The following is a 13169-nucleotide window of genomic DNA, read 5'->3' as shown; positions in this document are numbered from 1 at the left end:
TTGAACCCAATCCAAAGATCAGAAAACAGATACAGTCTCAATTTCGATTAGATCTAGATTAGTATCAGAGAGGATCGGTAGGTATCGATCAAATTTATCTCTTCCTTTTCAAAAAAATAAGTTTTTTTTTTTCGAAATGATACAAGTAATCAATCCACATCGATTAATAATTGGGGATCAATCTTAGCCGATACTAATACAATACAAATACTTAAAACCATGACTCTAATACTACTGATAGAGACCTAGAAGAACTCAATCCTTTAAATCGACATATAAGATGAGAGACCCCACGACCATATTAATCCATCAACCCCAATCTGCCTTTCTTCTGGGATTGATAGATACGAAGCCACGTCTCGCTAGTATTTTTTTTTTTTTGATATCTTCAATCTATGCGGTGAAGAAACTTTCACCACAGTAGCCCCTGACTAATAAAGGGCAATGCTTTGGGTGGTACTCATCTGGGCCGGACTTTGAGCTCAAATCTGAGCTTTACTGGGCTTCAGGCTTGGTCCAATTATAATCTGTCAATTACCCAGCTCAGCCCATATCAAGTTACAAACTTGCTGAAACACGGATTATGAAGAATATTTCGAAAGCTTGGTGGGCCATGATTGAAATATGACCCAAGAAAAAAGAAAAAAGAAAAAAGAATATAAAAAGACCCATATAAACCTTGCATTTCTAACATCTCCAAAGGCATAAGCAAGAGTAGGTATAATTAATATTAAAATATGAAAAGGAGAGAGGTAGGTATGATTGTATGAAGAGCAATCTTTACATACCAATCAGAATCTAGGATGTGTCACTTTTAGCAATCTAAACAGACCTATACTACTAATGCTACTACTGCAATAAAGCGGAAAAAAAAAAAAAAAATATATATATATATATATATATAATATAAAAGATGGGAGAGGGATAGGTATCCTAGCAGATCACCTAGGGATTAGGTATACTAGTAAGGTTTTAACCGTAGGATTTAGTCAGCTTAAATAAAACCGTTGGATGAAGGGAAAAAATCCAAACCGTCACTCCATTGTTGTTACACATTTTCCTTACCCTGCAACTATCAAGAGTTGTCGGAGTCTTACGGACCTACTTTCTCACTCGCGCCTTCTTCTCCCCGCAGCCCTTCATCTCGATCTCTATCCCTGCAACTATTAATCGATCTCATTCTTCCCCCGTAAGCCTTCATCTCGATCATGAAAATAGGTTGGCAGTATATACTTACTTCGATGACAACTACGATCGGATCCAATCTCAGCCAGGGGCGGCTGTGACATCACAATATTGGAGTGAATGGGAATAGATAATTAGGTCACTTAGGTGAGCACCAGAGAGCCATCCCTGTTGTCTTTACGGCCAGAGATGTCGACGTCCTCCACCACGATCATCTAGTTGCAGAGTGAGGAGTCATTACCTCAAAAGTCCATCGGCGCCGGAGATGAAGTGGAGACTCAATATTTGCCCTTGTTCCTGGAAAAGACCCTACGAGCAGCATCGCCGGCAAGTTCCACATCTTCGATGATAGGAAGCAGTTGGGAGAATGATTGGGATAGGGCGTGCGATTGAGTGACCGTCTGTAGCTGAACCCGCCATGGGTATGCTGGGATTGACCGTAATCCCTTTTCCAAGTCTAAGTAGGGATTCAGATAGAACTGATTCAACCACCTTTCCTCACCCACACAACCGGTGAATTTGTGGGAGTGGGAGTCGGAGAGGGCAATCGATGGAGTCGGAGAGGGAGAGGGAGAGGGAGAGAAGTCGGAGTCGGAGAAGGAGAGGGAGAGAAAAAGAACCGTAGAGCGGCAGTGGTGGGCAACATAGGAAGGACAATAGATACAAACGAATGAGATCGATTATGTTTCATCTAAGGGTCAATAATCGCTAGCATACCTAATTCTTAGGTGACCTACTAGTATACCTGTCCTTTTCCCATAAAAGATATATCCAACAAAAATAAAGAAAAGACCGAAGCTTTTCGCAAATGTTTGCTGTATCATACTAATTTAATGGGGATCCAAATTTTATGAATAGGGGAACCTTTTTTCCATTTTTGTAAGAAAAAAAAAAAGAAAAAGAAAAAGAAAAAACAACTTTCTTCTTCAACCATGACATAAAATGTATATCATACAAACTAAGGCTATGTTTGGTAGTCAAAAGAAAAAAGTACAATCTTCGTTTAAAATTTTCTCTTTGTGCTTGGAATGTCCTCATCCAAGAGAAGATTCAATTTTTGAATTTTAAAATTCTCCTTCAGAATTGTGAAGTTTCCTTTCGCTCCCAAAAAAATTCTTGCATGTCAAAAACACAAAAACACAAGAAAATATAAAAACTTTTTTTTTCCTTCTCTTTTCTTCTTGGTAACCAAAGATACATATTTTTATTCCCACCATTTCATTTCTTTTCTCCCCCCTCCCCCCTCTCCCCTCCCCCTACCTTTTTTTTTTTTAGAATTTTTTTTTCCCTTTTCTTCCCTTGGCTACCAAACATAGCCTAAAGTATTACAAGACTACTGACAAATACAAAAGTATAGAGAAGCAGGGAACAAAGGTGTGAAGAGAGCATCCAACTATAAATACAAAAGTGTAGAGAAGCAAGGGATTAAAAGGCATGCACAGAGAGAATTGAATAAGAATTACACGGTTAAAAATACAGAGAATCTAAATCCAAGATCAAAGGACGAGAAAAGAGCACCTGAATCTGACTAGACTGTGTTGGAGAGAGAGAGAGAGAGAACTCGTAAAGACTTGATCTTCAAAATGAGTGGTTCAGTCTCCTTGAGTTCTACTTATCAAAAAAATAAAGAGGTTTAAAGCATTAAGATAAAAAGAAAGAGAATTTCATAAAAAACTAGTGTGGCTTCTGCATCAAAGTAGAGACCAATATACTCAATAAGAGTATATGTAAAAGCATTAATAATGAAAAATACTCAAAAAATGAGATACTTCAAAAAAAATGAAAAATACTCACAAAGGAAGGCAAGGTTTTTTCTCTTTAATAGTCGACCTCAGCAAAGCCTACGACAAGGTTGAGTGGTGTTTTCTACGAAAGACACTTCTCAGCTATGGGTTTGATGCGGGTTGGGTTGAAAAAATCATGTTCTGTGTTGAAAGCACACAGATGAGCATTATCGTGAATGGAGAACAGCTCCCACCCTTTACACCATCAAGAGGTTTGCGGCAAGGAGACCCGCTCTCACCATACCTATTTGTATTATGTGTCGAAGTGCTACCCTCACATCTTGCGCTGGCCTTAGAGAAACGGCGACTGAGTGGGATTCAACTCTGCAGGCAAGGAGAAAGACTCTCACACATGGCTTTCGCTGATGACTTAATTTCCTTTGGGCGAGCTTCTATGGCTGAGGCACGGACTTTAAATACCATTTTAAACGTCTACTGCAACTATTCTAGACAACCTGTTAACATTCAGAAAACAAGGGCACAATTTAGCACCAATGTGCCGTCAGACGTCAAGGCACAGCCGCGAGAGTTCTTCCAGATTCACACCATTACTCCTGTGAAAATACTGTTTGCGGGTCTCTAACTTGGCGTCGGAGGACTAATCCCGGAGCAACTTTCGGTGTGCACGATCGAAGTTCAGCCTCATAAGATTCTTGGTAGTAACACTAACAAATACTGATTCTCTTTGGGTGAAGCTGATGAAAGAAAATATTTCCCCCAATCGACATTCATGGAGGCTGCTTGTCCCGCAACAGCATCTTGGGGTGGAAATCTATTTGCTCTGCTCGGGTCAAGCGGGCCTCTTCAAGCAACTGGGCAACGGAGAATTGATTAACCGTGGACAGACTTCTGGATCCCCAACCTCCTACCTTCAGCGCGCCCATTCCCCTCTTACCCAATGCCCCACCAAAGTCTCGATGCTCATTGACCCCATCGACCATCTTGGCGTCGTGAAGCAGTACTGTTGTGGTGGCCATCCATGATCCTGTCCATCCCAATCCCTCTCATGCCAACTCAGGACAAGTTTGTCTGGGCGGTTACAGCCAATGGATCCTTCTCGGTTGCATCAGCATATAGCATAGCTATGGAGGGAGTTGCCCCAAAGATCCAACACCTCTTATGGAAAACTCTTCACAATAGGCTGCCGCTTCCAACCCTTCTTAACCAGAGGGGCTTTTCCTTTGATGTTGCCTGCTCCTTCTGCACCAATCATGCACTTGATCCCAATCATCTATTCTTGTCATGTTCGCAGTCCCAGCAAATGTGGTATTTAGCTGGGCTTGGCAATATCCCTGCAATTGGTTCTATCGTGGATGCAATTAAAGCAATAATCACCTCCTTCAAAGCTTCCAACCGGCAAATCATTCTCAAGACCGCCCTGTTCTGCTGGATCATGTGGCAAATCTGGACTGCTGTGTGGGATCAAATCTTCAGAGCTAATTCCTTCAATCCTCAACACTCATTGTTAGTAGCAATCAGGGAGGCCAAGAACATTTCCTCTGAGGTTAAAGTCAGCGAGGCGACCTGCTGCCAGTACTCGTTGGATCCCTCTCCCCCTGGAGTCTGGAAATTCAATGTAGATGGGACAAGTAAAGGAACCCAGGCCTGCCGAATTGCTGGTGTCTGTCGGGATCACAATAATAACTTTATTTGCTGCTTCTCTGGAGGGATAGGGTACAACCACGCTCTTACTGCTGAGGCTCTCGCTGCAAGACAAGCCCTCATCTATGCCACAAAGCTCCAAGCAACTTCGGTGGTCATCGAGAGCGACAATCTCCTGCTCATCTGTTGCCTCAATGGCTCGATAAACCGCTACCCGTGGCGCATAGCTAGTATTAATATTCTGGCAGACAGCATTCAGGTAGCGGGCTCACTACCTCATGTCGTCTTCCAGCATTTCTTCAGGGAATCCACTGCGGTGGCTGACAAGCTTGCTTCTGAGGCTGCATCTTCCCAATCAAATATGTCTATTATGTTTTATCCTCCTACATCCATTTCTTATCTTATGTATGCTAACTATACTGGATGTATTCATTAATAATGTGGGATTTTCGCCTTTGATGTAGGATCGGTTAAACATTTTGAACTCTCATGTATCTTGACGTAGGAACCACGCAATCTTTTCCGGCTGTTTCTCTCAAAAGGTAAACATAATGCACTAATTCACACGTGGCGCAACAACAATACTTCTAAGCTCTAGACGTCCTCCTTTTGGACAACGAAGCCTCCGTATGCCACTCGCCAAATTCCTATCGCCACCGTCCTTCCTTACTGTTCCACCAATTCCCAACTATAAAAACGATTAACATGAAAGAAGAAAGAAAGCATTTCTTTGATAATTGTAGAGAGAGAGAGAGAAAAGTTGTTTCCAGAAGAAGAAGAGAAAGCATTTCTTGAGAGGAAGTTGTTTGAAAAAAGACTAATTAGAGTTAGTAGGCGGTGGTGTTAATGGAGAACGAGGAATTCAGATTGGTTTCGCCGGCGATAGACAAGGACGGAAGGCTACCACGCAAGTACACGGCAGAAGGACAGGGAGCCCTCAAGAACTTATCTCCACCCTTGGAATGGTACAACTTGCCTGAAGGTACCAAGAGCTTGGCTCTTGTGGTTCAAGACATCGACGCCCCAGATCCGAGTGGGCCTATCGTGCCGTGGACCATATGGGTGGTGGCGAACATACCACCCACACTGAAGGGTCTACCTGAAGGTTTCTCAGGGAAGGAAGAGGAGGTTGGTGGTGACTATGCCAACATCAAAGAAGGCCACACTGATTGGAAGGTCCCTGGTTGGCGTGGTCCCAAGCTTCCTTCCCATTGCCATCGCTTCGAGTTCAAACTCTACGCTTTGGATGATATGATGCATCTTGGCAACAAGGTAATTAATTAGTACTAATTAACCACCACCGTCCATCAATGGTGTTCTCGCAGATCTGATGGTTGTTATCAGCGCAATTAATTGCATCTACCTTTGATGTTCGAGTCTTTGACTGTGTGCGTGTGGGTGGCTGCAGGTGACGAAGGAGAGACTGTTGGAACTGATTGAAGGGCATGTTCTGGGAGAAGCTTGTTAATGGCCATCTTCTGATGCTCTTTTCTCTTCTTTGTCAAACCCTCACTACTTTTCCAATGTCGCTGTATTATGCCTTCTGCATTTGGGGGTTGAAGATAATGGCCCAGTGCTTCTGATGGATCTCGCAATTGAGAATGTCAGTTACTAAGGCCCTCTTCGCTATCATTTTTCCTTTTGGTTTTTGTTCACAAAAATAGTTAAGGCAAAAAATTTGCCCTCTCTTTCTCTCTTGTTGGCTTCTGTTTTTAAGTTTTCAGCCTCAAAAGAATTATTGATAATCTTTTAACAATCCCATATCATTCATATGCCGCATATGGGGCTAATTCCATATCGTTTATAGAAAATATTTGATGTGGGTTGATATGTTCTTGGTTACTCTTTTTTTTTTTTTTTTTGTGAAATGAGATTAGAAAATACTTGTGCAAAATCATAATAAACTCAATGTCGCAACGTTCGACTTAGGTGCTGTATAACATAGTTAAAAGAAAGATTTCTCACATGGCTATTGAGAAAAAAAATACACTCAGTTTTGCCACGTGGAAGAGGAATGTCGTGAATTTAATATTGATGTCTAGAGAATGGTCTGAATAGCCTATTGTCAAATTTCAGTATCAAATTCAACCATTTAACCTCCCATATCTGTTCATGAATCTCACCATAGTTCCATCCAATCTCTTGGTAGTTTCAGATTTTTCTATTTCTTGTTTCACCACTTGGAAATCTCGGATCCTATTTCTATTCTCTTTGAGAACCTTATTTCTAGTCAGAGAATCCTATTCTCTCTGAGAATCCAATTCCTAGTCTGAATCTTTACTCTTGGTCTAATTTGAAGTTCTGTTTCTTTTCTTGTTTCGATTTTGTTTTCTTTATGGGAGAGGGTATTCTGGGCAAGCAGTATAGATAAAGCATACCAAATAGGAGGGCAGCGAGGCCATTCATGTGAGGAGGAGACATTATCCATCAATCCAGCCAACTTTTTGAATCAGAATTTCCATGCCCTTTCAACCTATTAGGTCAATTGATTGGTTTTGTTCAGGTTATTAAGAGCCCGTTTGATAATGTTTCGTTTTTGCTGTTTCTACCATTTCTGTTCCTAGAAACAGCAGAAACGGCCTAAAAAGTGTTTGATAAAGTCAATCCGTTTCTCTTGTTTTTAGAAACATAAATCAAAATTTATATCAATTTCTGTTCCTAAAAACGCAAATGGCGAAACAAGTCATACTTGTTTTGCTGTTTCTGGAAACGACTTTTATGTTCGAAACTCTCTCAATCCCCGAAACTCTCTCCAGCGCCAAACCAGTCACCACCCTCACCTCTCCAGTCCAGAGCCTAGAGTTGATACGATAATGGTGAGAACTACTGAAACAGGCGGCGCCGCCACTACCGGTGGCCGATGCTGGTGGTGCAGTAAGGACGATTTCTTCCCAGTGACCGGTCTGCCCACAATTATAGCACGCGCCAGCACCACCACCGCCACCACCATAACCACCACCAGACCTCCCTCCTCTACTGCCGCCGCCACCACCACTCCACCCTCTCCCAAACCCACTACCAATCCCACCACCATAATTGTCGTAAGATCCCCTGCCTCTTCCACCAGAAAACCCACGTACACCACCACCACCACGGGAAACCTCAGATCCGTTCAATCCTATCACATCTACAGCCTCCGTTCGTCCATCATCGCCATTTCGATCTCGAACTGTTCACCCTCCGAAAGAGTCCTGAACCCATCGGAACAGATCGACGTTTGGTGAACGAAAACATTGTCGCTACCATTCTATGAAGAAGACCCTCACAGGGTGGGACATCCTCTGGTTCGGCATCGGCTCCGTCGTCGGAGCCGGAATCTTCGTACTAAGAGGCCTCACTTCTTACACCCAAGCCGGACCAGCTGTTGTCCTCTCCTTCTTAGCCTCCGGTATCTCTGCACTCCTCTCCGTTCTCTGCTACACTGAATTCACAATTGAAATCCCCATAGCAGGCGACTCCTTCAATTGCAGAGAATTCGTCTCGTGTGCTTGCCAAAACGAAATATTTTGATATAGCTCCCATTAAGGCAAAGAACGAGCAGAATTTGGGGTCTATGGTGAAGAAATTCATGGAGAGGAGAGTTGTAGAGGTTAGCAGAGAATAGAAGTGGAAACGTTTCCAGAAACAGGTTTTATCAAACACCTTGAATTCCATTTATGTTCCCAGAAACGGAAATTTATGTTTCTATTGTTTCTTGACACAGAAACTGTAAAAACGTTATCAATCGGGCCCTAAATGTTCTCTAATTCTGGTTTTGTTCTCTTTTCCTGCAATCTTGTCTCGAGCTAGTCTCCTACTAGAAATCTTTTGGTATGGGATTAGTTCTACATCAAGCCCACCTATACACTACATTTCAGCCCCATCCGACCTACCATGTGGCAAATATTGATGCTTGTTAAAAAAATTCTTTCCTTGGTGGTGACATTGGAAAACCAGGTCTATAGCTTTGCCTATTTATAACAAAAGACTCCTTTCTCGCAACTCATCATCCTCATTGTGTCTTGTGGAATGATCATGAGGCAATTCTAAGCATTAGGTAGAATAATACATGGTCTGGATTAGTCCCGTGTCAAATTTCAGGGATAACTTAGTCAAATCCTTTTCTTTGTTTTGTAATGCATTCCCATGTATGTCATGCTAACTCCTTATTACTCAGATTATTAGATACTATGTGTGTATTTTCACGCAGAAGTAATTAATCTCACATCGGATGCAAGTAACTCAATGTAAAAACTTGGGCACTTCTCTATGAGTTCTAACCAATTCCCAACACCATGCATGCTCCAATAGGCAAAGTTTTGCCCATATTAACACTTTTTTCCCCCTTCCCTTCTCCATTGGGTGAAAACCTCTTTTAAAGGGTCCCTCCAAAATAAGCTTATTTGCATTGGCAAGCTCTAGAAAACTTCAGGTAGCCCATGTTCAAAAGCTTTTCCTATCTTCCTTTCCCATTTGGCAAAAATCTATTTTAAACGGTCCCTCTAAGCTGTATAGTGGTGCCACTATGGAAATCCATTTCTCTTTGGTTTATAATTCAGAGCCACAAAAGTATGACAACCTAATCACATTATTATATTGTTATTAATAAAGGGCCAACCGGTGTGAGTAACCTGCTTTGGGGTTAAAGGAAAGGATTAGTGGGATTAGCCTAATTACCCATATACCCAGTAAAGTGAACGAGCAGTGAAAGAAGACTACACTACTGAAGTACCAAATCAAAGAAGGAGATTACCTGTGCAATGCAGCCGCCGAGGCCCATCCCTTCGAAGATCTGGTGGAACGCCAGAGCAGCAACAAGAGGCCTAATGGTGCACTGATTCTGAGACATACCCATGGTGACCCCAATAATCACAGAGTGAAATATGATCCCAATCTCCAAAACCTGAGACACCAATCTCTGCTTCAGCTTTGCCATTTCCTCTGCCGCCGGTGGACTCCCACCGCCATAGCAACTCCCCTGTACCACAACCCCAAGCTCAATTTGGGGGTCCACACTCGACTTCGATTTCTTCCCCAAATCAATCGATGGCTCAACTTCCTGCGTACCAATCGGCGTATAATTACTCGGCTTGTTGCCATGGACGTGAGAAGTCGCAGAAACATCGACGAGGAGGGCTATTAGAGCTCCAATCAAAGTGACGAGACCTGCGAAGGGGAAGTCCTTCCAGGGGTGATGGGTAGCCACTTTGCAATCGGCAAGGGCATCGAAGGCGTCCGGGAGGACGTGGACGAGGGAGGTGGAGAGGATTACACCGGCGGCGAAGCATTTGATCAGCAGAAGTGCCTTATCATAGACGGGTTTTCCTTGGAAGAGACGAGCGAGAAGAACCGGAGAACAGATGCCGATGATGCTAGTGATGAAGATTACGAGGATGGAGATAAGCTTCAGATGAGTCGCTGCTTCGCTGTCTCGGCACGATAGCTCCCGTGTCGCATCCGTTAGACACGAAGCCATGGATGCCGCGAGAGCGAGCGAGAGAGAGAGAGAGAGGTTTTAGAAAGAGACGATTCGGCCGAGGGAGAATTAAGAAACGTAATGGGTTTGGGAGTTTCTCTGTTTCTTCGTCGTTCCATACTTCCATTCGCGGGACTTCCAAAATCAAGTCACATGTCATCCCCTTGGCCGTCGATGTAGAATATAACGGATCCATGGGTGAGTGGGGTCTTTAAATGCTCTGGGCCCACATTGAGGGTTTCTCCACTAGGCCCAGTGAGATTTTTCATTTGTGTTTTTTACCCAAAAAAAAAAAAAAATTCATTTGTTTTCTGGGTAATCACCAATCACAGTTCACGGTTCACGAGTGATGTCAAAGTCAGTCGCTGTCATCGCTTGGGAGTTCATGGTTTACGTGGACCACTATGACTATTTCAATTATTTTCGTGGACTTTCAATAGAGAGGTTTAGGATCCGGTCCGGACACTGGTCCGGGGATGTCGGGGTTGGTCACGCAGTAGGGTGTCAATTGGTTTGGTTCTAATCTTTTATTTGATTCAATACAGTAAAATTGAAACCAGATGAGTTTCATATTTTCACCTATGGGAGGGCAAGGTTGTGGAGGGGCATGGAAGTCATTTTCAAAAGGTAGGGAGAGAGAGTGTGCCCCTCATGAAAAATGAAAATTTTATCCTTGTTGATGCTTTTATAGGGGTGATGATTGTAATTAATTCCATACCTGTAAGTTTGTGATGTGATATTGTCAAGTAGAGCCGTAGAGGGATTAAAATACAATAAAACTATTATTTTTGGGGTTTATAAATTTTTTTTTTTTTTTGATAACTTGAAGATTTATTGATGTAAGTTCCGATTACAATCCGAGGTATCCATATCACAAAGTTGGAATAACCAAGGAGTGGAATGAGGCCACAACGTCCTAGACCGAATGGATGAGCCTCTCCTGGAAAAGGTGTCAGCAGTGTCATTGGCAACCCTTGGAATATGGGAGAAGATGCACCGAATGGGTTGACGGGAAATAAAACGAATATCTGTTACAATTGGGAGGATCTCCATCGGGGCATCAACAAAGGGGTCCTTCAAGATGTTGACGATTTCAGCATTGTCCGACTCCACTATGAAACAAAAATGACCATCAACTAAGGCACTTAAAATTCCATTTCTAATTGCTTCAGTTTCTCCAATTAGAATGGAAGACATAGTTGTTGGTTCTGAGCAGGCCAAAAGGAGGTTCCCATTTGAGTCCCATATTATAATGCCTAAACCCCCTCTTCCTTCCTCAATTAGATAGGAGGCATCATAATTTATCTTGATGTAGCCATCTAGTGGGGGCTCCAAGAGTGATGGGGAAGAGGAATATTATGCGATTCCTTTATTTGGGCTTGGTTGAATTCCTACCAGAGATTTTTCGTCATACCAAATACTTCAGTCGGAGAACGGTAGCAGTTCTTGAAAAGCATATCATTTCTTGCAAGCAAGATAGACTAGCATATAAAGGAGCAAAGACTAAAACTTTCCTTAGATAAGGATTTGTCGAAGCGGCTGATGTCATTCCAAGAATGAATCCAGTATTGAATTAAGATGGAACCATCATCTGGGATTCTATGAGTGAGGAAAGATCCAAACTAGACAGCCTTGGCAAATGGACAATGGAGGATTATATGGTCTATGGATTCCATTATATGACCGCATCTGATACATGATGGATCAACCACTACTTGTCGGATGTGAAGCCCTTCACCTGAAGCTAAACCATTAGCACACATTCTCCAGACGAAGGATCGAATTTTGGGGAGCGTGGGGCACTTCCAAATGAAATTCCATATATGATTTGGAACATTTCTCCTGCTTGAGTTCCTAAAAGAAGAGGGCTGCACAGTTTCAATTTCTTCCTGCTGATTAGAGAGGAGATGGTATGCAGATTTCACAGAGAAAGACCCAGAATTTGATACACCCCATTTAAGAGAGTCATGAGTTGAAATAATGCTCAGCTTGATTTTAACGATTTCTTTGGCATCCGAATTAGAGAACCATTGATTCAGGAGTTCCACTTTCCATACTCTGTTATCCTGGTCTTTCATATTTGACATCCTAACCAAGGGATAGTCGGGTAAAGCTTCTTGTTGAACCTTAAAATCGGTTAAAGACGGAATCCACTTATCTTCCCAAATTCGAACATTAACCCCTGTTCCAATGGACCAGATCAAGCCTTCCAAGAGGACTTTACTCCCATGGATGATGTTGCGCCATGCCCAGGATGGACAGTGACCCATATTAGCTGATAAGAAGTCTGATTTTAGAAAGTATATAGCCTTCATCTGTTGGCTCCACCACAGATCGGGTTCTACCCATAGTCTCCAAGCTACTTTAGCAAGTAAGATTGAGTTTTGTAGCTTAGGATGTTCGAAACCCAGCCCCCCTTTACACTTGGATCTGCACAATTTGGGGTTTATAAATTATATCCAACTTGAGGTGCTCTTAGGAGTAAAAATAGTTTTGTTTACGAAGATTGAGTTAGATGCTTATTAATAAATAGTTTTAGAGAGAAAGAACGTTACTTGGCTGTGTAGCATATGCTAGCAACTTTCTGTGTCTTCTCCCTCCCATGAAGCAGCGACTCATAACTCAAGTGATCAACAATGCATTATTTGTATATGCATTATGTATATGCATTACTCAAGTGATCAACAAGGGGTTGGGAGTTACTCTGTTCTTGGATTAACTTTCCACGATCCTAGGAGGAGAGAGATAGAAATAGGAAGCCACAAGGAACATAATAAAATTAAGTTCAACTTATAAGTAAATAGTTTTGTTTGATAGTTTGAATTTGACTCACATAAAGCTACCCTGACTTGACATGTAGACTTATGATAAAGATTATGATTTGATGTATTATAAATAGACAACAATAGGGGAAAGGAATGGGGGTCGACCATAGCAAAGAGCCAGTTTTTTTCTCTCTTGCGTTTGTAGCTCCTTGCATCACACTCTCTTTCTCCCATCTCCCTCCTTGGTGTGAGTGCTAAGGTTTTGTACCTTGGAGTGAGAAAGTGTGTATTCGTTGATGAGTTCACCTTCAAGGGTTGATCCTGACCTACCCATTGGGCTAGAGTTGAGAATTTCTAGCCTAAGGTTGGGCTGGGCCG

At 42.4% G+C, this 13169-nt stretch overlaps 3 protein-coding genes and 1 pseudogene across 3 annotated transcripts; 2 read left to right on the top strand and 2 right to left on the bottom strand.

The window, feature by feature from the left end:
* The first annotated feature begins 3948 nt into the window (after positions 1–3948).
* Positions 3949–5007, top strand: LOC122089544. The gene has a single exon (XM_042659282.1). The coding sequence runs from the start codon at positions 3949–3951 to the stop codon at positions 5005–5007; it is 1059 nt and encodes a 352-aa protein (XP_042515216.1).
* A 286-nt stretch (positions 5008–5293) lies between these two features.
* Positions 5294–6267, top strand: LOC122089960 (UPF0098 protein CPn_0877/CP_0992/CPj0877/CpB0906). The gene is made up of 2 exons (XM_042659741.1): positions 5294–5843; positions 5980–6267. Exons 1-2 carry the CDS (start codon positions 5418–5420, stop codon positions 6037–6039), a joined length of 486 nt encoding a protein of 161 aa, XP_042515675.1. The 5' UTR covers positions 5294–5417; the 3' UTR covers positions 6040–6267.
* A 147-nt stretch (positions 6268–6414) lies between these two features.
* Positions 6415–8225, bottom strand: LOC122089543 (annotated as a pseudogene).
* Positions 8226–9082: 857 nt separating this feature from the next.
* Positions 9083–10128, bottom strand: LOC122089959 (zinc transporter 6, chloroplastic-like). The gene has a single exon (XM_042659740.1). The coding sequence runs from the start codon at positions 10024–10026 to the stop codon at positions 9271–9273; it is 756 nt and encodes a 251-aa protein (XP_042515674.1). The 5' UTR covers positions 10027–10128; the 3' UTR covers positions 9083–9270.
* Positions 10129–13169: the final 3041 nt, after the last annotated feature.

This window comes from Macadamia integrifolia, chromosome 9 (assembly GCF_013358625.1).
Source record: "Macadamia integrifolia cultivar HAES 741 chromosome 9, SCU_Mint_v3, whole genome shotgun sequence".
NCBI lineage: Eukaryota > Viridiplantae > Streptophyta > Magnoliopsida > Proteales > Proteaceae > Macadamia > Macadamia integrifolia.
This window is presented reverse-complemented; position numbering and strand designations above follow the sequence as displayed.

What these genes read in the sequence shown, in the direction of transcription:
- LOC122089544 (XM_042659282.1), top strand. Translation starts at nt 3,949, where the DNA reads ATGATCCTGTCCATCCCAATCCCTCTCATGCCAACTCAGGACAAGTTT.
- LOC122089959 (XM_042659740.1), bottom strand. Translation starts at nt 10,026, where the DNA reads ATGGCTTCGTGTCTAACGGATGCGACACGGGAGCTATCGTGCCGAGAC.
- LOC122089960 (XM_042659741.1), top strand. Translation starts at nt 5,418, where the DNA reads ATGGAGAACGAGGAATTCAGATTGGTTTCGCCGGCGATAGACAAGGAC. An exon ending in TGATGCATCTTGGCAACAAG is followed by an intron (nt 5,844 to 5,979) that starts GTAATTAATTAG and finishes GGGTGGCTGCAG; the next exon opens with GTGACGAAGGAGAGACTGTT.